General features: G+C 41.1%; 1 protein-coding gene across 1 annotated transcript in view; it reads right to left on the reverse strand.

The window, feature by feature from the left end:
* Nucleotides 1-27,682, reverse strand: part of ITGA1 (integrin subunit alpha 1) — a 170,614-nt gene that overhangs the window by 49,665 nt on the left and 93,267 nt on the right. The window contains exons 8-11 of the mRNA XM_068990757.1: nt 26,749-26,899; nt 12,767-12,932; nt 9,216-9,289; nt 8,109-8,253 (exon numbers count right to left, since the gene is read on the reverse strand). Coding sequence (XP_068846858.1) covers nt 8,109-8,253; nt 9,216-9,289; nt 12,767-12,932; nt 26,749-26,899 — 536 coding nt within the window. The remainder of the gene's footprint in view (nt 1-8,108; nt 8,254-9,215; nt 9,290-12,766; nt 12,933-26,748; nt 26,900-27,682) is intronic.

A 27,682-nucleotide genomic window follows, 5' to 3' on the forward strand; every position in this document is an offset into this window, starting at 1 on the left:
TATATACAACTCTTGTAATCTCAGTCTACTCTTTGGTAATAAACCAACTGTATTTCATTTGGATGCATGTGTTTATGCTATAGAAATTGATAATTTTATACAGTTGGAATCATAGTAAATGTAAACCTTTTGGGTTTTTGACTGTAATTTTAAGTGGCTGAAGCTTATTTATCTGAATTAAAGTGTAAATGCATTGTGTTTATACCTCAGGACCATTTCCTGATGAAATGGTGGAATTTACGTGGTTTTACTTTTTTGGCATAACACTTAAGTCTGCAAAGACATCTTAGAGCACTTACTTTTTTCTTTCTTTTGGACTTTTTTGATGACAAATTTCAAGGACTAGATTACCAGATCAAATTTTTAATGGTTCTTATAACATCTGGCAAATTGTTTCCAGAATATTTGTACTAATTCATTCCATGAAAAGCCACTGGAGAGGGTAGTTTCACCAAAATTTCACAAACATTAGGTATATAACTATTATTTAAAATTGTGGATGCTCTAATAAATGTTAAACAATATACCTTGCCATGATTTTAATTTTCATTTGTTTGATTAAAAGTGAGCTTGAATAACTATCTCTCATGATAATCATTCCTCTTTTTAATTGAGCTTTTATGCCCCTTAAAATTTTAAAGTCTTTAAGACTGATTATTATTAATTTTGAATGAAGAATTAGATTTATTGTTTGTATGTCTAGAGAACGGAGCTGAACAAATAGATAAAAATTACCATGTGTAGATTTCAACTTTACTGAAGGAAGAAATGTTCTAATAACCAGTGCTGGCCACCCCTGGAGTAGAAGGAAGATTATTTTTCCAAATGCTACAGAATAGCACTCCTTACTGAGAAAAAGATTATATTGATAATTTACTTACCAAGTATTTTACCATAAGATAATAGTTTCACTTTCTTTCAGAACTTTAAGAGAGAAACAGAGGTTTTGTGCTCAAATATATTTATTTTTACAAATGCTAGGGGAACACAATTCTTCAGTCATATTTTCTTTCGTAAATACTTTTCTTACAATTTCATTGCTTCATCTTAGAGCTTTTTTTAAAAAATTACTATACATAATAGACTGTAAAATATTCTTTTTCAGACATGTAATGTGTTATATTTTTGTTACTAACCACAATATTGCTTAGAAAATAAAAATTTTAGGGTAATGTTTATATAAAAATAAATGGAAAAGAAGAATGTAAAAAACAAAGGTTATTTTATTTCATGCAGTTCTATTAGAAATATTAAGAAGTGAGTGGGTGAAAGTGTTAGTACACATGGTGTTTTTTTTTTTTTTTTTTTTTTTTTTGCAATTTCAGAGCTATGAATGCAAACTGGTAAAACAGCCTTTAAAAAATAAGTTGAAAATTATGTTTGAGGCTGGAGTTTTGTTATTATCTAGTTGACTTTGATGATGCACACTTGATAACTAAACTATTAGCTGAACCCCTTTACAGGGACAGTAACAACCCAGGCAGATATTCCTGGCTGAAGCTTGGGCGTCTAAAAACAATAACAAGAGAGCAAGAAGGAGGACTCAGTAAAGTCTAATTTCAATGCAAGGAAAATCATTATAAAGATTTAAAAGTTTATACCACTTTCTGAAAAGAAAGGCACAGAACTGAAGAGAAAGGAAAATTGATGACATAGCTCTGTGTGTGGATTTATGAAGAGTAAATCCTGTCAGCTCTCATGATTCACTTGGGAAAAGTGCTAGAATCAGGTGAGGTAATGGGAAACACAGGCTCTGTCTTGATTTCACATGTTTGCCTCAGGTTTTTACCTTTCCTCTTGAATCAGTCTGGTGTGATTAGAAATCAGCAAACTGTGGGTCGGGGAGGCAGGGAACAGGATCTTGCCTGTATTCTCACCGGCAGGGCCCCTTGCTCAGTGCATATTGGCAAAAGGCAGTTGCTGGGCTACAGGAAGATGGGTGCCTAACTGTCCTGAGGGAGGTTCCATGGCTGGTTCCCGCTGCTTTCTGATCATTATTGGTTACTATAAGATTTTTTAATAGACTGTCTACCTCTTACTTACCTTCCTTCAGAATTTTCATAGTCTAAACTTTCGATCCACACAGATTGGAAGAACACATTCAAACTCTTCTTAATGTGTAACCCATACAAGGAAACATTTTGAAACCTTAATTTTAGATTTGGAATAATATTTGGGGGAAAAGCCATTTTTCTCCCTTGATCTCTTTCTAAGTGCTTTTCCATTTTGGAAGAAATCTTACATATATTAGACTTTATATCGGCAAAATATCTAAAGCACTCTCCTGTGACTAAGCTAATATAAAGATTAAAAAAAAATCTTCAAAACAAACAAAAAATCATCTTATCACACTGTCAACAATATACCCCCAAATTTCCTTTTTTGGGTAGAGAGGTGTCATATATTATAAATATGTGGTCAGGAGTAAAGGTTCTCAATTTTCTTTGCTTGCAGCAGTATCTTTCAGTCTTGAATTCTCTAAGTCTGCTTTAAGCAAACCATTAACCCAAGGTTTTTGAGAATAATAGATTTAGAGTTCTTTAAGGTTTTTTGTTTTTAAAGAATATACTCATATAATCACTCAGAATACTAAAAATACTATAGTTTAATTTATCAAATAGTTATTATTTAATATATTATTAAATGTGGCATTAACGTGCGAACTTCCTTAGAGTAGTGACAATGTTATTCACATCTTTGAGGATGTCAAATCTTTGTGCACAATATCTTTAATGTTGTAACTGTTCACTACTAATTAGTAGTAGTATTAATATCAGCTACTCCTAGTAGCTATATAATATACTTGTAGTTTTCTATTGCTGCTCTAACAAATTACCACAAACTTGATTGATGGATTAACACATCACGATTTTATTATCTTATACAGTCAGAAATCAGCCCTAGGTCTCCCTGGGCTAAAATCATGGTGTTGGTAGGCATGGGTTGAAGATGCTGGGTTCCTTCAGATGCTACAGAGAAGAATCCATTTTCTTGCCCATTGTGGCTTCTAGAGACTACTCACATTCCTTGGCTTTTGGCACCCATTTTCCATTTTTAAAGCCAATAACATTAATCTCTCTGACCATTTTTCTATGGTCTGTCTCTCCCTGTTCACATCCAGGAAAGCTTCTCTGATTTTAAAATCTCATGTGATGAGATTGGGGCCAACCAGGTACCCCAGGCTCATCTCTCATGTCAAGATCCTTAACTTAATCACATCTGCAAAGTCCCTTTTGTCACATAAGATCTAAGTCTGGGGATTAGGACATGGACATCTTGGGGTCTATATTCTGCCTATCATAATACTGATAAGAGGAATAATAACACAACATAGACAACGCCTAGTGAGGGTCAACTATCTGTCACAACACTAAGCACCTTACAGGGATTATTCATGCTCATATTCATAACAATGCAAATGTTATATACCCGTGTCAGTTCAGTTCAGTCACTCAGTCGTGTCCGACTCTTTGCGACCCCATGAATCGCAGCACGCCAAGCCTCCCTGTCCATCACCATCTCCCGGAGTTCACTCAGACTCACGTCCGTCGAGTCCGTGATGCCATCCAGCCATCTCATCCTCTGTCGTCCCCGTCTCCTCCTGCCCCCAATCCCTCCCAGAATCAGAGTCTTTTCCAATGAGTCAACTCTTCGCATGAGCTGTCCGAAGTACTGGAGCTTCAGCTTTAGCATCATTCCTTCCAAGGAAAACCCAGGGCTGATCTCCTTCAGAATGGACTGGTTGGATCTCCTTGCAGTCCAAGGGACTCTCAGGAGTCTTCTCCAACACCACAGTTCAAACGCATCAATTCTTCAGCGCTCAGCCTTCTTCACAGTCCAACTCTCACATCCATACATGACCACAGGAAAAACCATAGCCTTGACTAGACGGACCCTAGTCGGCAAAGTAATGTCTCTGCTTTTGAATATACTGTCTAGGTTGGTCATAACTTTTCTTCCAAGGAGCAAGCGTCCTTTAATTTCATGGCTGCAGTCACCATCTGCAGTGATTTTGGAGCCCAAAAAAATAAAGTCTGACACTGTTTCTACTGTTTCCCCATCTATTTCCCATGAAGTGATGGGACCAGATGCCATGATCTTAGTTTTCTGAATGTTGAGCTTTAAGCCAACTTTTTCACTCTCCTCTTTCACTTTCATCAAGAGGCTTTTTAGCTCCTCTTCACTTTCTGCCATAAGGGGGTGTCATCTGCATATTCTGAGGTTATTGATATTTTTCCCAGCAATCTTGATTTCAGCTTGTGTTTCTTCTAGTCCAGCGTTTCTCATGATGTACTCTGCATAGAAGTTAAATAAGCAGGGTGACAATATACAGCCTTGACGTACTCCTTTTCCTATTGGGAACCAGTCTGTTGTTCCATGTCCAGTTCTAACTGTTGCTTCCTGACCTGCATACAGATTTCTCAAGAGGCACGTTAGGTGGTCTGGTATTCCCATCTCTTTCAGAATTTTCCACAGTTTATTGTGATCCACACAGTCAAAGGCTTTGGCATAGTCAATAAAACAGAAAAAGATGTTTTTCTGAAACTCTCTTGCTTTTTCCATGATTCAGCAGATGTTGGCAATTTGATCTCTGGTTCCTCTGCCTTTTCTAAAACCAGCTTGAACATCAGGGAGTTCACGGTTCATGTATTGCTGAAGCCTGGCTTGGACAATTTTGAGCATTACTTTACTAGCGTGTGAGATGAGTGCAATTGTGCAGTAGTTTGAGCATTCTTTGGCATTGCCTTTCTTTGGAATTGGAATGAAAACTGACCTTTTCCAGTCCTGTGGCCACTGCTGAGTTTTCCAAATTTGCTGGCATATTGAGTGCAGCACTTTCACAGCATCATCTTTCAGGATTTGAAACAGCTCAACTGGAATTCCATCACCTCCACTAGCTTTGTTCGTAGTAATGCTTTCTAAGGCCTACTTGACTTCACATTCCAAGATGTCTGGCTCTAGATTAGTGATCACATCATCATGATTATCTGGGTCGTGAAGATCTTTTTTGTACAGTTCTTCCGTGTATTCTTGCCATCTCTTCTTAATATCTTCTGCTTCTGTTAGGTCCATACCATTTCTGTCCTTACCGAGCCCATCTTTGCATGAAATGTTCCCTTGGTATCTCTAATTTTCTTGAAGCAATCTCTAGTCTTTCCCATTCTGTTGTTTTCCTCTATTTCTTTGCATTGATCGCTGAAGAAGGCTTTCTTATCTCTTCTTGCTATTCTTTGGAACTCTGCATTCAGATGCTTATATCTTTCCTTTTCTCCTTTGCTTTTCACCTCTCTTCTTTTCACAGCTATTTGTAAGACCTCCCCAGACAGCCATTTTGCTTTTTTGCATTTCTTTTCCATGGGGATGGTCTTGATCCCTGTCTCCTGTACAATGTCATGAACCTCATTCCATAGTTCATCAGGCACTCTATCTATCAGATCTAGTCCCTTAAATCTATTTCTCACTTCCATTGTATAATCATAAGGGATTTGATTTTGGTCATGTCTGAATGGTCTAGCGGTTTTCCCTACTTTCTTCAATTTAAGTCTGAATTTGGTAATAAGGAGTTCATGATCTGAGCCACAGTCAGCTCCCAGTCTTGTTTTTGTTGACTGTATAGAGCTTCTCCATCTTTGGCTGCAGAGAATATAATCAATCTGATTTTGGTGTTGACCATCTGGTGATGTCCATGTGTAGAATCTTCTCTTGTATATAAATTATTTTTTATAAATAGGAAAATCAAGGCTTTGAGGAATAAAGTAATTCGCCTAAAGTGATAACCAGGGGCAGAGTCAGAAAACAAACTCAAGACTCCTATGACCTCAGAGTATCTCTGTACTGTCTGACTGTATACCTAGCGCTACAATCACTTCAAGTCACTTTAAGTATGATGGGATCAGCAGCTTTATAATTTTTATTTTTATGTGCATGATGTTCCATCAAATGGATTTACAATTTACTTCACTATTCTCATATTTTTGAACATTTAGGATATGTCATTTCCCTCAATATTATAAGTAACAATACAGTGAAAACAACCATTCCCTTGGCATTCTTAAATAACTGATTTTCCCTTTAGGCTAGATCCTCAAAAGTGACATTTCTCAGTCATTATGGTGTAAACATTTTTATGAGAACAAATGTTCTCCCATTCTTCTATCTAGGATGGAAAGAAACCTCATGTTAAACTGGTTCTAGATTTCAAGGTATATTACATATTAATAGAACAGTCTCAAAGACTCATAGGACATGAAGAACGTTTAGAAACTATCTAACCTAACCTCCTGTCCTCTTTTTAGGTATTCTGTCTCATAGCTCATATTACACTACTAGTGACTGGTTGGTTTTGTATTGTCTCTTATCCGAAACAATAAGCTTCATCATTGCAGGAATAAATTTCCCTTATTTACCTTGTTACCCTTAATTTACAGGTGAATATTTGACACACTGCAGGCACTTATTATTTGTAAGTGTTTTCTTGATCAGCCCAGAATCAGCATTTTGGTGTGGTGAAATGAACACTGGAATAAGAATTTAAAAACCTAGATTCCAGTTTCAGATTTGCCATAGTTAACTGTGATATAATATTTCTAGTACTCAGTTTCTGAACTTGGCAAATTAGATGTGTACCAATTGCTTTCTGAGATCTCTTTTAATGCTAAAACTGATTACGAATTTTAATACCAACCCCTTTATTTTACATCACAGTCCTTCAAGTATTTAAAAGACATGCAGTGTATGCTGTTTTCTAACCACCATTCTTTTCAGGTTTGGTGGGGAGAAGCATGGGTAGATGGGGATTATTTTCAGGTTTATAGCCTTTAGGTAATTTTTTACTGGTGATTCTAGTTCGGCATTTTCTTTTATAATGTGTGATGCTTAGGACAAAGCTTAGAGTATTCTAGCTGCTCTCTGACTAAGGCAGAATGAAATAGGACATTCATGAGAAATAGACTAGACTTCTGTTAGTGCAGTTCAACAACATGTCTTAAGGGGATTTAGCACTCACATTATACCTGCTGTTAACTGTTATATATTTTTAATTACCAAAACTGCTCAGACTCTTTATTCTTCTTAAATTCTATTGCCTCTACAGCTTTAATACATGCCCTTGATTAAAAAGATGTACAGATGTGCCAGTAAAGAGAGAAGAGAAATGCTCCCCAGATATTTGTTGAGTGAATAGAGAGAGCTGGGAAATCATATCCTGAGGGTCCTATCTATCCTGTGTTTATGTGTTAGTCACTCAGTCATGTCTGACTCTTTGGGACCCCCATGGACTATAGCCCACCAAGCTCCCCTGTCCATGAATTCTCCAGGCAAGAATATTGGAGTGGGTAGCCATTGCCTTCTCCAGGGGATCTTCCCAACCCAGGGATCAAATCTGAGTCTCCTGCACTGCAGGCAGATTCTGTACCATCTGAGCCGCCAGGGAAGCCCTTCCATCCTAGGCCCTCCCAACTGCTTACGGAGATGGACCAGTGATGGAAGAGTCCCCTGGTATCCCCCAGACAGCTCCCAGTCTGGCACAAATTCAGAATAAAGTGACACCAGACATACACCTCCTCATCCTAGGCAAGTCTTTGGGAAATCATTACATTACTGGGCTTCAGTTCAATATGTATCTGATTGTCAGCAAAGGTATTAAAGAAGAAGTCATATGATATAACAAGTAAAATGTTTACCTTCCAAAATTAGGACCCATAGAGAGAAACTAATGATAAAAAATGTTTAAGAGAATATGGGAGTCTGGGCTTCAGCATAGCCTGAGTCAAGGTTTCTTTCTCTACCTTTGCTTCCTGTTCACTGGGTCTGAAGCACATTAACAAGAATACCAGACAGAGAGAGACCTTAAAAAGTGTGAATTTCAGCCCAAATCCCTCCCTGTGTAGACAGTCCTTCTGAGAAAGGCCCCTCATATTCTATTATTTTTACTAAGGTTACTCAGAGGCCTGGAAACTTTCATGGGTCCTATAAAATATCTAACTTGTAGAAGTGATCTCTTTTACAAAGTCCGCCTATGCAAGTATAAGCAAATAATGCTAAAAATTAAAAAAATACAAAACTTTTCTAAAAAACCAACTTTCTATTCAATTACATCCAAACTTTACCTAGATAAGAAGCAAGAGGTTCATTCTTCTCTGTGGACTCAACATTAAAGGTTGTGTTCTGGGGAATTACACTTTGATCAGCCTTCTGCATGACGACTGTCCCATTCCAATCATAGGCTCCTACGGCTCCAAGCATGATCCAGTCCTGATATCCAAACAGAGAAAACAATGATATTTAACAAAAACAGTAAGTGTAAACATGTACATAGCATTAATAGTGTGATCAGTACTGTTCAATGTGCTTTACATTTATTAAACCACAAAATCATCCCAAAAGCCCACTGGGCTAGATTCCATTATTACCACCCCCATTCTACAGAAGAGGAAACTGCAGCAGAATAAGGAAATTTCCCTAAGTTATACACTACAATTGCACCCTGAAATGTCGATATTCCTGTGCAGGGACCATAGTATTAGCACCTTTTCTTCCATCTACTGTAAAGAATGTATTTTCTAATCTTGTCTTTTTGCTTTATGGCTGTTAAGAATTCTGGGTCTTGAACATGGACTTCTAGTAAGACCCTTGAATACTTTGACACTGAGAAAAAGATACGTATCTTTAGCAAATACGTTAAATTAAATATTTTATTTAGTTAGATGCATAATTACAGAAGGCAGACCTCAAGCTGATTCATGATTATCAGTACAGTGTAGTGAGCTGTGTGTGTGATAACATGTTTCCCTAATAAGAAGCTTGTGAAATGCTGTTTCCTTTTTTTAAAAAAATTATGACAACTAGTAACATTATTTTTTTCTATTAAGAGTTTTCTTTTCCATGTCCATTTTTGAAGTCTTTATTGACTTTGTTATGAGGTTGCTTCTGTTTTATGTTTTGGTCTTTTGCTTCTGTTTTATGTTTGGGTGTGAGGCATGTGAGATCTTCTTGACCAGGGATCAAATCCACACTCCCTGCACTGGAAGGCAAAGTCTTAACCACTGGCCCACCAGGGAAGTCCCCTCTTTCCTATTTGGATTATTAACTACATGGTCTGAATAACTGCTCATGCCATGAGCTCCAACTTGCATCTGTAATGCTGATGTCTCAGTGCTGACTTTGAGAAAGGAAACCTAAAAAAAAAGATGTTTTCTACCAAGTGGTCAATGTACCTGTGAATAATGAGCACTGAAGCCGGTCTGAGACATTTCCATCTCAAAAGATGCTGCCGATTGGTCAACTGTAGCTGTAACGGAGGAAGAGAGTCGCCTTTAGCACACACACTTTAGATTTGCAGAAGACAGAAACCTAGTACCATCTGTGGTTTTGACCAGCCAGAACTTCTAGCATCTTTAGAGCATTTTCAGCGCAAAGATTTCTCAACCCCAAAATTCCTAGGCAGGGCTGGGTAGAGGACTGAGAAGGTTAGCGTAAGGGCTGAGTCTCACATTCCTGACTGTTAGTTTCCCCACCCTTGTTGGAGGGGCTAAGAATCACGCTTCTGTTCTTATACTCTGTCTATGTTGGAGCCTATGGAGCTTGGGATCAACATGGTTGAAAGCTCTGTAACACACCCTCATGCCCTGGGTATCCTCCTGAGATTAGGCTAAACTTACTAAAATGTCAGAGGGCCAATAACATTTGATTCACATATTTAAAGAGGTTTCTTGATTCTACCAGCCTCATTGTATTTCCTGGGGTATATCCTCTCAGAATTCCACTGTTTGATAAGGGGTTTAGGGACTCTGGTTTGTATTTGTCCTGATGTCTGACTGTGGGTGTCACTCACAAATCAGGAGGGGTCTTTCTGACAAGACTCCAGGCCACATGCCATCCGACCACACATTTTTTAAGGATCCTGTACCCATTTCGAAGCTCGTTACTGAAACGCAGAAACAATCCAGAGCATTCTTTGGGAGTGTGCTGCTCTCAAAACATTCACCAAGCCAAAGCCACACCCTCCTAAGGGGATTAAGGGAATGCTGATTTATTTGCTTTCAGGAGGGAATTACTGATTTATTTGGCCTTGCTGATAAGTTAAAAATAGCACATAATTCTTTGAAAGTCGATCTACTCTTTCATTGAGGTATGAGAGCAATCCAATTTGTGAACTCAAACTTATTTACTAGTTATTTTACCTGCATAAAGTTGTTAACAAATACATTAGTAATTGCCTTTTAAAGGACTAGATTAAATGGAGAAATCAATCATAGAATTCTACTATGTCATTTTACTCTCACATACAAATTGTCCTCTAATTTAAATGACTAAAATGCATTTTAACTTTAATTTGAAACTTTATTTTGGTTTCACAATGGTGTAAGGTACTTTACACCAAGATCAAAGAATGAAGTAGTGGGGACCTACATATTTCCAGCACCTTCCCCTGCTGCAGTTCTGTTTACAACTGAGAACAGACAGAAGAAAGTTCTGTGGAATTCTGCCTGCTCAGTCTTCATCCTGGTGGAGCACATCACGTACCCTTGAACTTCTTGCTGTCAACTTCTCCCTGGACTTGTTCATGGGCGTGGTTGTGCATTGTTCCCAAGGGCTTGATGGGAAAAGGGGACATTAGTTTACCCATTTTATTGGGCAAAAGCTGGTGTGTTCACCTCTCTAGGAGGCACTGTCCAATGATTTTCACACTTGCTGCTATTTGCCATCTAAAAATAAATGTTGATAGGAAATGGAGATTTCCCAAGTAACAAGGAAAGGTAGCCCTTTTGGATCTCACTATGAAAAAAATCAGACATAAGCTAGTAAAAACACTGCTTTTGGTTACAACTGAAAGTATAATGATAAAGATATGGGAGACATTTTTTAACCTGAGGAGTTCCTTCTAAGATGATTTCTTTTTTAAATATGGAGATACTTCTTGGAGTACATACCTGCTCCAATGTATAATCTTTATCTCATGGTGTGGTTAGGTTAGAAAGTACCTGAAAATATCATTTAAAGCAGATGAATCCCTCCTCCATCCAATACCTCATATAGGCTTCATTCCTATACATCTTAGGTTATATTTACTTACTTAAGATGAGATTTAGAAATGTATTATAACTGTATTATGTATTTAGACTATATTATGCTCAACTAAGTAATTTTTCTTTTAAATGATCTTTGCAGATTGTTTTTATCATACCTGGTCCATGTTATTAAGAACTGAACATGCACAAGGACTTGGAAAACCTAATATAGTTTCTTAAGGCCAGCCAAAGTCATAATCCAGCATATTAGTAAATGATACTTGGATAGCTGTTGTGACACCAAGGCCACTTAAAAGTGACTTGTTCACAAAACACAGGAGAGCCAAGTTCATTAGAAGCAGCTGTGACTTTAGACTAATAAGATGAGTGTTCTGTTTCTAAAGGCACAGGGTAAAGAAGCCAGGGCAGAAGGAAACCAGAAAAATTCAGTCTGGGTGGGCTGTAGATCCCCATCATCTCTGAAACAAACTTCCTCCTGATGGGTTCCAGTCCAGTCATGAAATCAACAGGGTGAGTCATAATCACATTTTTTTTTTTAAACTGAAAGATAACAGAGTAGAATGGAAGTGATGAAACTATCAGAGTGCATCACATATAATAAGGGTTTTGGGGGAAATTGTTTTTTCATATGTATACATATGTGTGCACTGGGTCACAAAGCAAAATGTATTGATTTGCATGAGTCACTATCAAAAAAACTTTGAAAGCCATTACCCTAAACCTTCTTCTTTCCTTTCCCTACTTTTAAATATTCTCTGTCCGTCACTTTCCCCAGCCACTTAATGCTCAGTTAAAATGGTCGACAATTTTTCAGTGATGTCTCTTTCTCATTTTGTCTTTCTATTTCCCATTATCAGGTCATATCAGGGAGATGGAGAAGGTGCTTGTAAGTTTCTGTGTTTAAGGTGAGAAACAACAGTCCTCAGCATGGCTTGTCCTCACAAGGACAGAGTCAACAGGATTCAGACAGAGCAGAACAGCAGAACAGTTTGGAGGTTTCTCATCCTAGGTTGAGAAACAAAGACACGTTCTCTGACTCTCCAGATCATCAGAGAATGTGGACAAGAGACTTTTTCAGTGTGCCTGGCATAACAATTCTGAAGACTTCTTTTTTTTTTTTTTCTCGGGGAAAATCTAGTTCCAAAGTCATTTGCTCCTTGACATCTCTGCCTCAGGCAGAGGAGGGAATGCCATGACTTGTTAATCCCAATAGCCAGTTGCCATCAAAAAATCAAAAAGAGAATTTACAGAGAAGCAGCATGACTCAGACAAATACAGGGAACCAATATTTCGCTGCCATGGGTCTTGAGGCAGAGCTCCATGAAGACCTTTCAAAAGGGCAAGGAGCAAAACTGAGAAAATAAGTGAAGGAAGGAGATGTGTAAGAACTGTCCCGCAGAAGCCCAAAATGAGAAATAAAAACAAAACTTGAGCTAGTGTCTCCATTTTCTAAACTTGTGTCACAGAAAAGGAATAAAACACACGGGCACATTTTTGTTTTTGCGTGTCTGTTGACTATTGTCTTCATCTGGCCCTCACGTCAGTACTGCCATTACCTCACAAAGAGAGCTGCCAGCAAACAGTGCTATAGGACAGATTTATAGAGAAAGGGAATTGTTCCATGGTGGCTACCGTACACAGTAAAAACACATTAGCCATGTGGTAAAAACAAATACAAAAACCCATTGAGTCTGAATTGCAGACAGAACATTCAGGCTTATGAGAAAAAGTCATACCTTCCAGGGCAAAGATTCTTTCTCCCAGAGCTTCGACAATAGTGACTAGTGCCAATTCATCAGAGACATTGAAGAAATGCTTTTCAGTGGGCTCACTTGCTATTGATTTTATTTCCTCCACAAACTTTTCAGTGCTCAAATTTCCTCGGTTATAGCTGCCAAGAATCTAAATCATCAAAAACAGCAAGAATATCTTTTAAATTCTAGATGTTAAACAAGAATCTCGAACATTTTGTCAATAAGCAAGGAAGTATATGTTAGTATATACTTCTTTGTTGTCTAGTAGCTAAGTTGTGTCTAAATCTTTTAGTGACGCCATGGATGGTAGCACTCCAGGTTCCTCTGTCCTTGGGGTTTTCCAGGCAAGAAAAACAGTGGGTTCCCATTCCCTTCTTCAGGGGATTCTCCTGACCCAGGGACTCTTTACTGTTGACCCACCAGGGAAGCTCATATAGTACTGTGGCATAACGCAATTTTTATGTACTTCCACATTCTTAGAAGGGTAATTTTCAGAATCTGTAGATTCTTTAATATTAACTGTTTTATATTAATTCTCTAATATATACTGTAATTGCTGTAGAAAAATTTAAAGGGTAATCCTGTATGCTTACTAAAGTTTCTTCTCTGCCATTCCTGTGTCCCTCTTTACTAACAGCTATATCTTTAAAAGTAATGTTACAGTTTCTGAGTGTCTCTGATATTATTTCAGTCAGTGACATCACCATTTGCTAGCAAAAGCTAACAGCCAGTGAATTGCTTGATCTCAAACAGGCAGTTCTTCCTGAAACTCTTACCAAGGGGAAGTCAGACATGTATATTTTTTAAACAGATGTTGGACTAAGTAGTAATCTAATTTGGCAATCTAAGAAAATAAACAATTGGGACATTCCTGTTCGAAACAAAATGCTTAAGACAGAAACATTCTTTTTAACAGAGAAGAGACAGAGGCAGGAATTATCTGCTATCAGTTCAGTTCAGCTGCTCAGTCATGTCTGACTCTTTGCGACCCCATGAATTGCAGCATGCAAGGCCTCCCTGTCCATCACCAACTCCCAGAATTCACTCAAACTCACATCCATTGAGTCGGTGATGCCATCCAGCCATCTCACCCTCTGTCGTCCCCTTCTCCTCCTGCCCCCAATCCCTCCCAGCATCAGAGTCTTTTCCAATGAGTCAACTCTTTGCATGAGGTGTCCGAAGTACTGGAGTTTCAGCTTTAGCATCATTCCTTCCAAAGAAATCCCAGGGTTGATCTCCTTCAGAATGGACTGGTTGGATCTCCTTGCAGTCCAAGGGGCTCTCAAGAGTCTTCTCCAACACCACAGTTCAAACACATCAATTCTTCAGCGCTCAGCTTTCTTCACAGTCCAACTCTTGCATCCATACATGACCACTGGAAAAACCATAGCCTTGACTAGACGGACCAAAGTTATATCTCTGCTTTTGAATATGCTGTCTAGGTTGGTCATAACTTTCCTTCCAAGGAGTAACTGTCTTTTAATTTCATGGCTGCAATCCCTATCTGCAGTGATTTTGCAGCCCCCCAAAATAAAGTCTGCCACTGTTTCCACTGTTTCCCCATCTATTTCCCATGAAGTGATGGGACCAGATGCCATGATCTTCGTTTCCTGAATATTGAGCTTTAAGCCAACTTTTTCACTCTCCACTTTCACTTTATCAAGAGGCTTTTCAGTTCCTCTTCACTTTCTGCCATAAGGGTGGTGTCATCTGCATATCTGAGATTATTGATATTTCTCCCAGCAATCTTGATTCCAGCTTGTGCTTCTTCCAGCATTTCTCATGATGTACTCTGCATAGAAGTTAAATAAGCAGGGTGACAACATACAGCCTTGACGTACTCCTTTTCCTATTTGGAACCAGTCTGTTGTTCCGTGTCCAGTTCTAACTGTTGCTTCCTGACCTGCATATAGGCTTCTTAAGAGGCAGGTCAGGTGGTCTGGTATTCCCATCTCTTTCAGAATTTTCCAGTTTATTGTGATCCACACAGTCAAAGGCTTTGGCATAGTCAATAAAGCAGAAATAGATGTTTTTCTGGAACTCTCTTGCTTTTTCGATGATCCAGCGGATGTTAGCAATTTGATCTCTGGTTCCTCTAGTTAACTGTAATTATTTAGATTTTCTATCAGGTTTCCTGAAACATTTAGTTTTAAATTTTTTAAAGTAAGGTTTATTGAGATATAGTTTATATATAATAAAAATCACCCTCTTTAGATGTACAATTCTGTGAATTTTGACAAACCTAAACAGTTGTGTTCCTACTGCACTGAGATTAGACTGTTTCCAGCGCTCCAGCTGCCTCTTGCCCCTGTGTAGCCAGTCTCCTCTTCTAACTCTGTGCAAACACTGATCAATTTTCTGTCCTTACAGCTTTGTTTTTTCTAGAATGCCAATGGTAAGGAATCAAATAGTATGCTGCCTTTTGTGTCTGGGTTCTTTTATTTTGCATAAAGCTTTCGAGAGTCATCCATGTAATCACATGTATCATCATTCAGTCCTTCTGATTGTTGAGTAGGACTCTACTGTCTAGATACACAAGTCATTTGTTGAGGACATCTGAGTTGTTTTCAGTTTCAAGTGATTATGAATAAAGCTGCTCTAAGTATTTGTGCTTAGAAATACTATCTGTTTTCTTTTTTCCTGAGTAAAGATCTAGGGATGAAGGCACTGTGTTCTACAGTAAAAGTATATTTAACTTTATAAGAAACTGCCACAATATTTACCAGAACAACTGTTCCATTCTTCCATTTCACCTTTCCCACCAATAACGTGTGAGAAACTCAGCTGCTTTGCATCCATGACAAATCTTGGTATCACCAAGTGTTTTAGCAATTCTATTGGTGTGTAGGGGCTTCCTTGATGGCTCAGTAGTAAAGAATCTGCCTCCTACTGCAGGCAATGCTGGCCCGATCCTTTGGTTGGGAAGATCCCCTGGAGAAGGAAATGGCAACCCACCCCAGTATTCTTGACTGGCAAATCCCATGGATGGAGGAGCCTGGAGTGCTACTGTCCATGGAGTCACCAAGACCATCAGACAGGACTTAGCAACTCAACAACGACAATATGTGGATGAATACAGCTGTCAGAACTCATCAGATTGGTTACTTTGTGCACAGTATTCACACTGAAGTTTTGCATTGCATGTGCTTTATCTGTTTTGAAAAATGTAATGATCTATAATGTCATGCAATGATATGGATGAGTCTTTACAATTTAATATTCAGGTTTAAAAATTTTGAAAGATTGTATGTTTTAGCTTTTACAAAGTTAAAAACAAGACAACCTTTTTCAAATTAATTTTTTTCCCAGATATGCATAGTTTCCAAAGACTATTTAGGAAAAAAATCAAGAGATTGTCAGTATAGGATTTGGGCTGATGGTTACTAGGTGGAGGAAGGCAGGTGATGAATGTGATAAGGCAGGTGGTAAGTTGTCAGAGGACCAAACTAGCTCTTGGTTTGGGTAGTACATTCATGGTTATTACAATGTTATTAAAATAAGTATGCAGGTACAATAATAGACACAGAAACAAACAAAGTGGGCCATGCTTTGACAATGATGAGAATGTCTCCTGAACCAAAGTTCATGATTCATTCAGTTCTGTGCTCCAGAAATCCAGAATGCAAAGGTAACACTCATGAGCTCCGTGCTATTGCTTGATTTTTTTTTTTTTAAATATCTGACTCCTTAGGGAGAAGAAGAATTATGACCCTCATGACCAGGAAGTTATCAGAATTTTCTAGCTTCACTTTATCTTTAAACAGTAGACATGGATTTGTCTTTAACAACAGAGACCTCCACGGTGTTTCCAAAGTCCTGTTACAGAGAAGAGTTGAGTCTACAATTACAGTTCGGCATCGAGGACCGGGTGGATCTTGGACATGTAGGCAGGTGGGCACAGGTGGAGGCATCCGTGCTGGCTGCCCGGCCCCTGCCTCCCCTCCTCTGAACACATGGCTCCCCCACCTCTCCTCAGCCGCCTGTTCTCAGCCTCCACATGTATTTCCTTACTGTTAGGTTTAAAATGTTAGATTTAAAAACTGACTTTTATTAAGATGGGTATAGCTTTTCACTCGTAGAAGGAAAATAACTAAAATGATTGTTTGAAGTGTTGTTGTTTATGATCTTCGACATACTTGTTTATTTGTATCATAAAACGCACAACCGTTTAGATCAACTCAATTTCTCTGCTGCTGCAAAGTCACTTCAGTTGTGTCTGACTCTGTGTGACCCCATAGACGGCAGCCCACCAGGCTCCCCCATCCCTGGGATTCTCCAACCAAGACCACTGGAGTGGTTGCCATTTCCTTCTCCAATGCATGAAAGTGAAAAGTGAAAGTGAAGTCGCTCAGTCCTGTCTGACTCTTCGCGACTCCATGGACTGCAGCCTACCAGGCTTCTCCGCCCATGGGATTTTCCAGGCAAGAGCACTGGAGTGGGCTGCCATTGCACCCTAAATGTTAACATGAGAAAAGGAGTTGGGTACCAAGTAGGCAGGCAGGCAGTGCATCATAGTTCTCAAATTTTCCTTCCTAGTGAGAAGGGGCGGGGGCGGGGGGGCTTCATTGCTGCTTCTTTCTCCCTGCTGGAGGGCCCAGAGGGAGTATACTACACACTGTACCCGGGGGCTTCCTGTGCTCCAGGACCACCAGGGCATTTCTCCAGTTCCCTTGTCAGTTACCTAGCTCCTACACTTGTAAAATGCCCTTGGAGGCAAAATGCCTTACTGTCTGTGACTAACTCTGAACTGCTTTGAAGAAAGCACACCATTTAGGAAAACTAGAGCTAGCCCTAAGGTAAATGGGCACAATTATTCTTGACCACTACGTCCAGATTTATGGAGGAGCTTCCAAATCACACCAGAACACAAAAACTTAGCTCCTGTTTATTTGGCTGAAGAGCAAATGCCAAACATCAGAAGTGGTCTACATTTTAACAGAGACCACTAGTGCTTTTCCCACTTTGGGATATTTGACGGGTAAGAGAATGAAATGGAAACGGTAGTAGAGAGTTGGTCAAATGCTCTTCCTGCAGGTGGGTGTTTCACCACAGCTGGGTGTACATGCCCCAGAGTAAGATGGAAAAGGCAGAGTCTCTGAGGTCCACAGTATTTATTACATCCATGGTGTGGGTTTCAGGATCTCTGGCCCTTGCTCAACACCTCATTCTCCACTTGGTCTTCTCTGGACACACTGGTAGACCTCTCTTTTGTTGGCAGTTTTGCTATGCATGAATTTGTTTTAGATTTATAAAAATTCTGTATCGTGTGAAGCCCTCCAAGTCCCCACTGATTTACCTAATTTTTTCTGTAAGTCATTATCTTACCTCCTTGGTTCCTATTTAACATGTTTTAGATTTACTATTGAATGGACATATTAGCTTCCATTTCACTTATAAACTGATGTAGTTAAAGATACACATAAAACATTGTCTTGAATCATATATAATTGAGGCTCTTAGTTGCAATGTAAATGTTATCAGACATTTAGTGCTTTATGTCACAGGACAGAGACAAGTGGGTAAAGTTCAGTGGAGAAGATGCCCAAGTAACAAGAATAAAAATAAAATGTATACATGTAATATGGCAGTATATATTTAGAAGAAAATATAAGAAGAGAATTCCCACAGAAATTATAAGATAAAAGAATTCTCACAGAATCCACAGGAATTACTGTGACTTGCAGCTAGTTTGAACTATTTTTGCATCACAGAATAAAAATGAAAACAGAGAGAAATGTATTTTGGTCCTTTACCCAAGGATCTGGTAGCTGGTAAAAACATTCTTTTATATGAATCAGAAGAGATACAAAATAATATTTATAAATTACTCCTGTTCACATAATATGTCAAGCCCAGGCATTTGGTATTCTGCTAATATTTACCTGGAATAGACAGTCAGAATTGAAGCTCCCTTGAGGCAGATGTGTCAAATGTAAAGCATAACGCTCATTTACATGTAGCACAGTGCCTTTTGTGTGCCAGTGAAAGAGATTCTAAGATATTTTCTAACTTCCTTATTTTCATTTGAATGCTGCAGGTGATCCAATTTTACAGCCATTATAATCCCCGCCATCACCATTTAAGGTTAGAATTTGAATATAAAGCAGGCTCCTGCTAATAATGTCTAATATATTCTTGAGTGACAGAACAGAGACCATGCAGAAGGGTCCTCAAACCAGCTCAGCGCCCTCACCAAATCTGAGTGTTTCCCAGGAAGTGTTTGCAGTTTTATCAGAGTGTTTATCTTTTCAGTAGTCAATCTTTTGGACTGGTTGTCTGCCCCCAAAACACATCTCTGAGTTGTTCAGGATCAAATGGTGAGGGAAAAAAGAGGGAGAAGGAGGAAGAGTCCAGGCCATAACAGGGCTAGACCCCCAAGAATATTTGATCTTATCGTGAAGAGGTGTGGAGAAATTCCTGAACCCTTTCCATGTAAATACACAAGGAGAAGAATTAAAATAACTGTCTTATTTCCTAGTTTGGTATAAATTAAAAAACACATATTAGGTTCACTTGGAAAATATATGAATTGGGAAAATAACAAATAATTGTTGCTAAACTGAAATTTCCCTATACTTTTGTTTATACCATTTCAAAGTGCAATTTGATACTAATTCATTGATTAAAATGGGGAAGAGACTCATGATTTTATGGTTCTCCAGGAAGGTTAATGCAATCATGAGACCTCTTTTTGACCATATAAGAGGCAAAATGTGAATTATCAACCAAGGATCCAACCAAGGGAAACAGATTTAAGTGCAAGAAATACTGAATATGCAGTCAGGTATAATGCAAGAGTGATATAAAATTCACATAAAATTAAGAAACAATGAAATGATAGATACTTTAATTCCACTGAAGTTTTCCTAATGCTAATGCTGCTGATGATTAATTCAGCTCATAGCCTGCATCTATAGTACCTGCAATGCTAGACTATATCCTCTGGGAGGAAACTGAACAAATGATGGCATCTCTGGTACCTGGTTGTGTGGGACAAACTGGGCATGTGCTGGCTTTGCATACTAAAGAGACCAGGCATAGTCTCTACCTGTGGACAGTATCTCTGAGTGAAGACTGGGCCATGAGGAATTATCCTCAACACTGGAAAAGATCAAAATAGCTGCAGTGTATGAGGAAACAGACAGAACAGGCTCCATCTGGAAAGCAGGACTCCATCTTGGGCCGGAATGTGGACTCTGAGCTATATGCCCAGGATCTATGGAAACGACATACCAACTGGAAAACCAGGCCCCCTGGATGGAACCCCAGGGCTCATACCTAGACTCTCCATTGCCTAAAAGAATACCCTAATTATCTGTGTAACCAAATAGAATCATAAATTCTATTATGCTTATTGAGGTATGACCACAGGCCTATTGATAATTGTCCACTGTTAACTACCTAGGCTTAAGGCATATGAATCACGGGTTAACTTTGATTCTATCTTTCCCTTCCTTTGTTCAGACTAGTTTCAGGGAATTTGGGGAGGTGGGATTGGGCACGTACACTTAGGGTATATGGGCTTCCCTGGTGGCTCAGAGGGTAAAGCGTCTGCCTACAATGTGGGAGACCCGGGTTCGATCCCTGGGTTGGGAAGATCCCTTGGAGAAGGAAATCGCAACCCACTCTAGTACTCATGCCTGGAAAATCCCATGGACTGAGAAGTCTGGTAGGCTACAGTCCATGGGGTTGCAAAGAGTTGGACATGACTGAGCGACTTCACGTCACTTAGGGTATATAAGGTTTTCACAAAAACTGGTTGGGGTCCTTGGCTAAGAGGAGACTCTGCCTTGGGCCTGCCGGTGTAATAAACTGCACTTCACTATCTGCATTGTCCTTCTGAGTGAGTTTGTTTCCCAGAATGTGTGGCTACAACATTTGGTGCGTGGGCTGGGAAACCCCTCACTTTGAGGAGACAAGTCTCATTTGAGGCCACCCTGAAGCTCTGTGGCTTGAATCTCCTACAGGGTGGAAGGTGCCTCGCCCCTCTGGAAGAATTCAGCCTTTCAACACCCAGTTTCTTCGTTTTGGCAGGTAGTGAATGGCAGCAAGGAGAAGGCAATGGCACCCCACTCCAGTACTCTTGCCTGGAAAATCCCATGGACGGAGGAGCCTAGTGGGCTGCAGTCCATGGGGTCGCTAAGAGTCAGGCACGACTGAGCAACTTCACTTTCACTTTTCACTTTCATGCATTGGAGAAGGAAATGGCAACCCACTCCAGTGTTCTTGCCTGGAAAATCCCAGGGATGGGGCAGCCTGATGGGCTGCTGTCTCTGGGGTTGCACAGAGTCGGACACGACTGAAGCGACTTAGCAGCAGCAGTAGCAGCAGAATGGCAGCAAGGGAACTGAGCGCTCAGGTGAGGAGGAGCCCACCTGTCAGGGTGGAAAAGGGGGTCTGATCACCCCCCTGGGAGGGACAGGAAGGAGTGGGGACCCACAGGAGCCTGGAATAGACAGGCAGCAATTGCTTGGTACACAGGTTGACGAGTGTGTTAAGGCTTAGGAAGGAAATTTGTGAATGTCATTTAGGAGGTGGTGTCCGTGCCATCTTAGGGAAAATTATTACCAAGCAATCACCAGGGGATTGTTAGGAGAAGAAACTTGGTCTTTGTGTGCACATATTCTGCCCTTCCCAAGGAGGTGTCCCATCTGTGTGAAACTCTTGACTGCCTCAGAATTGTCAGGCTAGAAGGCAGGGGATACATAAGTGAGTATGAACTGGCCTTTCTGAAGATGGCTTGGGATGTGGGATATTTAACCCATCTGTGTTTTTATCCGCACCTGATCAAACCCACCAAGGCAGAACGGACTTTAAAAGTTAAGGGAGAAACAGTCTTGGACCACATGGTGTTCTGGTTCGGCCGTGACAACTGGCAGGTGAAGACACACCGATCCCCCTTCTCCCTCTGGGATCTGGCAGGTAAGGCTCTTCTCACCCCAATTAGGAAGGAGGCGGAATGACAATATAAATGTTTCACTGAATAGAAATAACAGAAGTACATAGGGTACCAAGAACTTTGTAGTCAGAATGAAAAGGAAAAGTAGAAAAAGGTCTGAGAAGGTAAGCAAGATGGGAGGAAGTGAATTTACGGCAACTGTGCATGATTAAAAATTTAAAGAAGGGATCTGGAGGAGACTATGGGGTGAAGATGAAGCCTAACTGCCTCCACAGACTCTGTGAGGTCAAAGCCCCCTGTGGGAGTAGGATGGCCACCAGAGGACACCATGAACTTAAAAAACAGTGGAAGCAGTCTATACAGTAGTCACAGGAGAGCCAGGACACCCGGATCAATATCCATACACTGACTCATGGCTAGGGTTAGCTCAAGATGCTCCTACTTGGACGAGGTTCTGTATCCAGAAGGGAAGGGCAAAAATATTAATGGCACAAAAATTGACTGATGATAAAAAAGTAAATTCTACAGGATTTGGACAGTGCCGACCTGACCCCTCCCCCATACTGGATAATGACGCTCCTGCCTCAGTGCTCCACCAGGACCGGAGGCCGCCTTGATGCCCGATCCAGGGCCAGGTGAAGTTCCTGCAGCAGCCGCTGCTCCTCCGCCAGCTCTTCCCGAGGTCGTAGAGCCGCCACCTCGGGAGGCTCCAATCCCAGTGACAGAAGCCTCTGGCCCACACTTCCAGGATCCAGCTCTAGCCGAACCACCCAAGCTATACCTGCCTCTCCCAGTGAGTCATTGATAAGAAGGGGAGGGAGATGCTGGAATTAAGCACAGACTTCGCTCTGCCAGAGAGCTGGAGGGAACGAAAGTGAACAGAGAAGAGACTTACAATGCTAGCTGCTGCTCTGGGAAGGTCTATCTTGGGCCCTCCAGAAAACCTCCTCTGCCCCAGGGACAGGACAGTCCTTCAACCGGTCCCAACGGAGGCCCCGGGCCCTGTTACAGCCAAACCAGTGTGCCTGGTGCCGAGGTTTTGGCCACTGGAAGAATGAATGCTCTAAGGCAAGGAAGGAGAAGGAAGATCCCGCCGTTGTGGGGCTTGCTGGCTTGGAAATTAAATAGGGTTGTTGGGGCTCAGAGATATTAGGTCCCTGAGAGCCCATGGTAACCTTCAAAGTGGGGTACCAAACATTCTTGAGTGCCCAGTACCCCTGTTGGGAAAGAGACTTGCTCTCCATACTAGGAGCACAAGTGACTTTCTCCCTGGAGGAGAGGCCCACCTTCTGGATGGACACTATAATTTATTTGCTCTCTCTCTCAATAACCCCCCAAGATAAGTGGAGGTTGCATGAGCCTCCGAAGGAAGAACCAGGTGGGCTGGAAGAGCATGAGAGAGTTAACTCAATTATTCCCTGAGGTCTGGGTGGAAGATACCCCCCTACCCCCAACCAGGCTGGCATACTACCCCACATCAATAGATTGAAACAAGCGGGCATTCTGGTAGAGTGCTAGTCGGCTTGGAATATGCCAATCCTGCCAGTCAAAAAGGAAGGAGGACAGGACTATAGGCCTGATCTCAGGCTAGTCAACCAGGCTACTGTGACTTTACACCCCACTGTTCCAAACCGTTATACCTTACTTAGCCTCCTCCCGCCGAGGACTAAAGTTTATACTCGCCTAGATCTCAAGGATGCCTTCTTCTGCGTATGCCTCACCCCAGCATCACAGCCCATCTTTGCCTTTGAATGGGAAGATCCAGTCGGGGGCACCAAACAACAACTCACCTGGACTCCCCCACAAGGGTTTAAGAATTTCCCAACCATCTTTGGGAAAGCCTTGGCTTCTTGGTGGACTCATTCCACCTGGAAAAATTACAGATGTTGGCTCCTATGATACTTGGATGACCTGCTGCTGGCTGCCAAGACCAGGAAAAAATGCTGGGAAGGGACAAAAACACTGCTCCAGCTGCTGATGGAGGCAGGTTACCGGGGGTCGAAGAAGAAGGCACAGATCTGCAAGGAGGAGGTAAGGTATCTGGGGTTTGTCTTAAAGGACACAAGGTTCCAGACCCTAATTGGGTCTTATATGCTGATGACACTAGCGTGATAAAACAAGGACAATGGCTGTTAGGTTAGCCAAAGTGGAATTATTGGTACCGGAGGAGCTGGCACACACTCTAGTAAGCCACACACACCAAGCGACCCACCTAGGCCATGCTGCCTGCTCACAGGTTAATGCTGCCTCTCGGCACAGACAAAAACCTCCGGAGCTTCAGCTGAAAGGCACGCTGCCCTTAGAACACCTGGGAGTGGACTTCACTGAAATGAAACCTCACCGATGCTACTGTTACCTGCTGGTTATGGTATGTACGTTCTCGGGATGGGTAGAAGCTTTTCCTACCTGGACTGAAAGAGCATCAGAAGTAGCCTGGTGCCTGCTTAGGGAAATAGTTCCCAGATTTGGATTTCCTACCAGCACTGGGTCAGACAATGGCGTTGCTTTCATAGCTGATTTAGTACAACAAGCAAGCAAAACTGTAAACATCAAATAAAAACTGCACACTGCATATAGGCCCAGAGTTCTGAGATGGTGGAATGAACCAACCGGACACTTAAAGAGACTCTCCAAGTGGATCATAGAGACTGACTGCTCCTGGGTGGACTTGCTTCTGACGGCTCTGCTCAGACTCAGGATGACCCCATGGTCCCAAGGCTATTCTCCAAACAAAATTGTGTATGGGAGGCCCCCTCCCATAATAAAACAGAGGTCAACAAATTTGCCTCAGGTAAGGGGAGATGAGATTTCACAGCAGATGGAACTGGGTAAGGTAATAAATCGGGTAACTAAGTTTGTACAAGAAAGGGTGTTTGTACAAGAAAGGGTGCCCTTGGGGAACAGATTCACGAATTTGTGCCTGGGGATCAGGTGTGGGTCAAGGACTGGAAACATGACTCCTTGGCCCCACACTGAAAGGGTCCATATACTGTTCTAACCACTCCCACGGCAGTTAAAGTTGCAGGTGTCACTCGCTGGATCCTCCACAGGAGTGTGAAGAGAGCATACCACGCAGATCCGGAGGACGCCGAGTGGACTATGCAAAAGGACCCCACTGGTGTCTACGAAACCAAGATCATTTAAAGAAGAAAAAGAGGTGAAGCTACAATTAACTGCTGCTACAAGGCTTGCTGGTATCATCTTGAGACTAACCATAGTTTCAGCACAAGGAGGGACCTGTGCTATAGTTAATGTTGAACGTTGTGTACTTATTCCTGCTTTTTCTGGCAACATATCAGCCACCCTAGATGACATGAAAGGTCAGGTAAAAGCTATGTCTGATGATGATCTTTCTTTTTGGACTTTGGTCTGATTTTGGGTGAAGGGTGATTAGTAGAAAACTGTATTTACCATTGTTATAGTTGCCTTGATAGTTCTGCTTTGTGGATCCTGCATTTTATAATGTATTATGAAGTTTGTAACCCAGAGGTTGGTGTCATTCTCCCAAATTGGCAGTCAGAGAGTCAGGGTGCAATATATCCCTATGAATGATGCTCATACTATGAGTTAAGAGCATCAGGAGAGGGGAATGTAGGAGGAAACAGACAGAACAGGCTCCATCTGGAAAGCAGGACTCCATCTTGGGCTGGACTGTGGACTTTGAGTTATATGCCCAGGATCTATGGAAACGACATACCAACTGGAAAACCAGGCCCCCTGGATGGAACCCCAGGGCTCATACCTAGACTCTCCATTGCCTAAAAGAATACCCTAATTATCTGTGTAACCAAATAGAATCATAAATTCTATTATGCTTATTGGGGTATGCCCACAGGCCTATTGATAATTGTCTATTGTTAACTACCTAGGCTTAAAGCGTATGAATCACGGGTTAACTTTGATTCTATCCTTCCCTTCCTTTGTTCAGACTAGTTTCAAGGAATCTGGGGAGGTGGGTTTGGGCACGTACACTTAGGGTGTATAAGGTTTTCACAAAAACTGGCTGGGGTCCGTGGCTAAGAGGAGACTCTGCCTTGGGCTGCCGGTGTAATAAACTGCACCCCACTGTCTGCATTGTCCTGAGTGAGTCTGTTTCCTGGAACGCGTGGCTACAGCAGTAGTAGCAGGAGAAGTAATGATGGGTTGAATAATAATTGGCAAATGATAACTTAAAGAAGTAACAACAAGAGGAGTGAGAAATGATGGAATGTTGTATTTTTTTTTTAAATCTTATACCCTACATGAAAAAGAAAATGTTGCAACTGTTTATAACCTATCACCTTGGTTATAAAATAAGAAATAGGCACCTTGCCTCAGGGAAGCAGTGACTCAATTGTGTGTCCTGGGGCTGCATCAAGGATGAATCTCTCTTTCCTCCCTACCTACAGTTGGCTGGGGTGTCTTTCACTGTTCACACTTTTGAAAGGAAAAAGGGAAATATCACTGACTAAATGCTCAAAAACAAATTGTGGGTAATAGCTGTTACTGGGAGTTGGTGATGGGCAGGAAAGGCTGGCATGCTGCTGTCCACGGGGTCACAAAGAGTTGGACATGACTGAGCCACTGAACTGAATGAACTGAACTATAAATAAAAAGGATTTTGTTGAAAAGCAGTTTTGGTTGAACTTTTAGAGTTCTGAAATCTTTCATTCTCTATTAAAAAAAAAAATCAATTTAAGAAACCACCCTCCCCCAAGGCTGAAGGAATATGTTCTCCATCCATCCCTCCATCTTTTCCCTTTTTCTTCCTCTTTCCCCTCCCTATTTCTGTCACTTTCTTTCTCTCTCCCTCCCTCGCTTGCTTCTTCTTATGCATTTTCTCCCTTCTCCCTCCTCAGCCCTCCTCCTTTTCTCCCGTCCTCTCCTGCAGTGATTGTTTGCTGAGCCTCCAGTTGTCGGACACTATGTTGAAGACACAAAAGGGGCAAGTCCTAATCCTGCCTCCGCAGAGTTTACTTCCAAATGGAGACACTTCTGTTTTCCAACCTTGCTTGCATAACTCTCATAAAATAATCACGATATGCACACACCAGAGCCGGAAAGCCATCTCTAGCCCCGTACTTACAGCTATGGAAAACCGCTGAATGCTTTCATCCTCACAGTCCTGGATGACCTTATTCAGCCGGTGGTTGTCATGGGACTCGCCATCCGTCACAATCACCATGACTTTTTTAACCCCTCTTCGGGCACCCCGGGCTTCAGTGAAAGCCTCTTTCCTGAAATAATCACAGACAAAAGAGGAGCAATTCAAACATCAGCCCAAGTTTAGGCAAAGTGATCAACAAAATGGAAACACTACCAGCTCCAGGGAGCCCATTAACATTGACTCCCATTGTTCAAGCCAGGAGCCGTGATGCTCATTGTTTGTAATAGGTTGAGATTTATTCCAGATGATGGAGAGGTTACCATTTTGCTAATCACCATTTATCCCTTGTGGGATATTTTGTTTATCCAAAAGGCAGCAGTCCTTCATTCTTTGGAAATTTCAAAGGGAAGGTGTTGACTGGAGCATACAGAAGGTTTAGAGAAGGTCAGATTTGAAATACTCTCCCAGCCCCACCTTTCCTTGTCTCACTTGACAGTCCTCTTTCTGTCTGCTTTTGGCAGAAGCTTTTGCTTTAGCTCTCACTTCCCACACCTAGTCTGACATTCACAGAAGAGTGTGGCCATCTTCTGAGCTACAGAGTGGGTGTGGAAGAAAACAGAGTATCAGCATGGCTATGAGTGCTTGAGAGTGCACTTGGATATGGGGTAAAATTTAGACATAGGAATTAGACTGCAGATGGCAGTGGTCTGAGTCAGAGACAGAGTTGGATTCATGGGGCAAAGAGGGTTTGGCTAGCTATGAAAGGTTTGGTCTGAATTAAGTTTGAGGACAAAGACTGCTGGGGATGAGGTAGGAGGAGGTGGTATGGAGAGAAAAAAGTTGCGCTAACTTCAAAAAAGGAATTTTGATTTAATTCAACAAGTATTTATGGAAAGTGATGGAAGATAGGGGA

This window comes from Capricornis sumatraensis, chromosome 18 (assembly GCF_032405125.1).
Source record: "Capricornis sumatraensis isolate serow.1 chromosome 18, serow.2, whole genome shotgun sequence".
NCBI classification, from domain to species: Eukaryota; Metazoa; Chordata; class Mammalia; order Artiodactyla; family Bovidae; genus Capricornis; species Capricornis sumatraensis.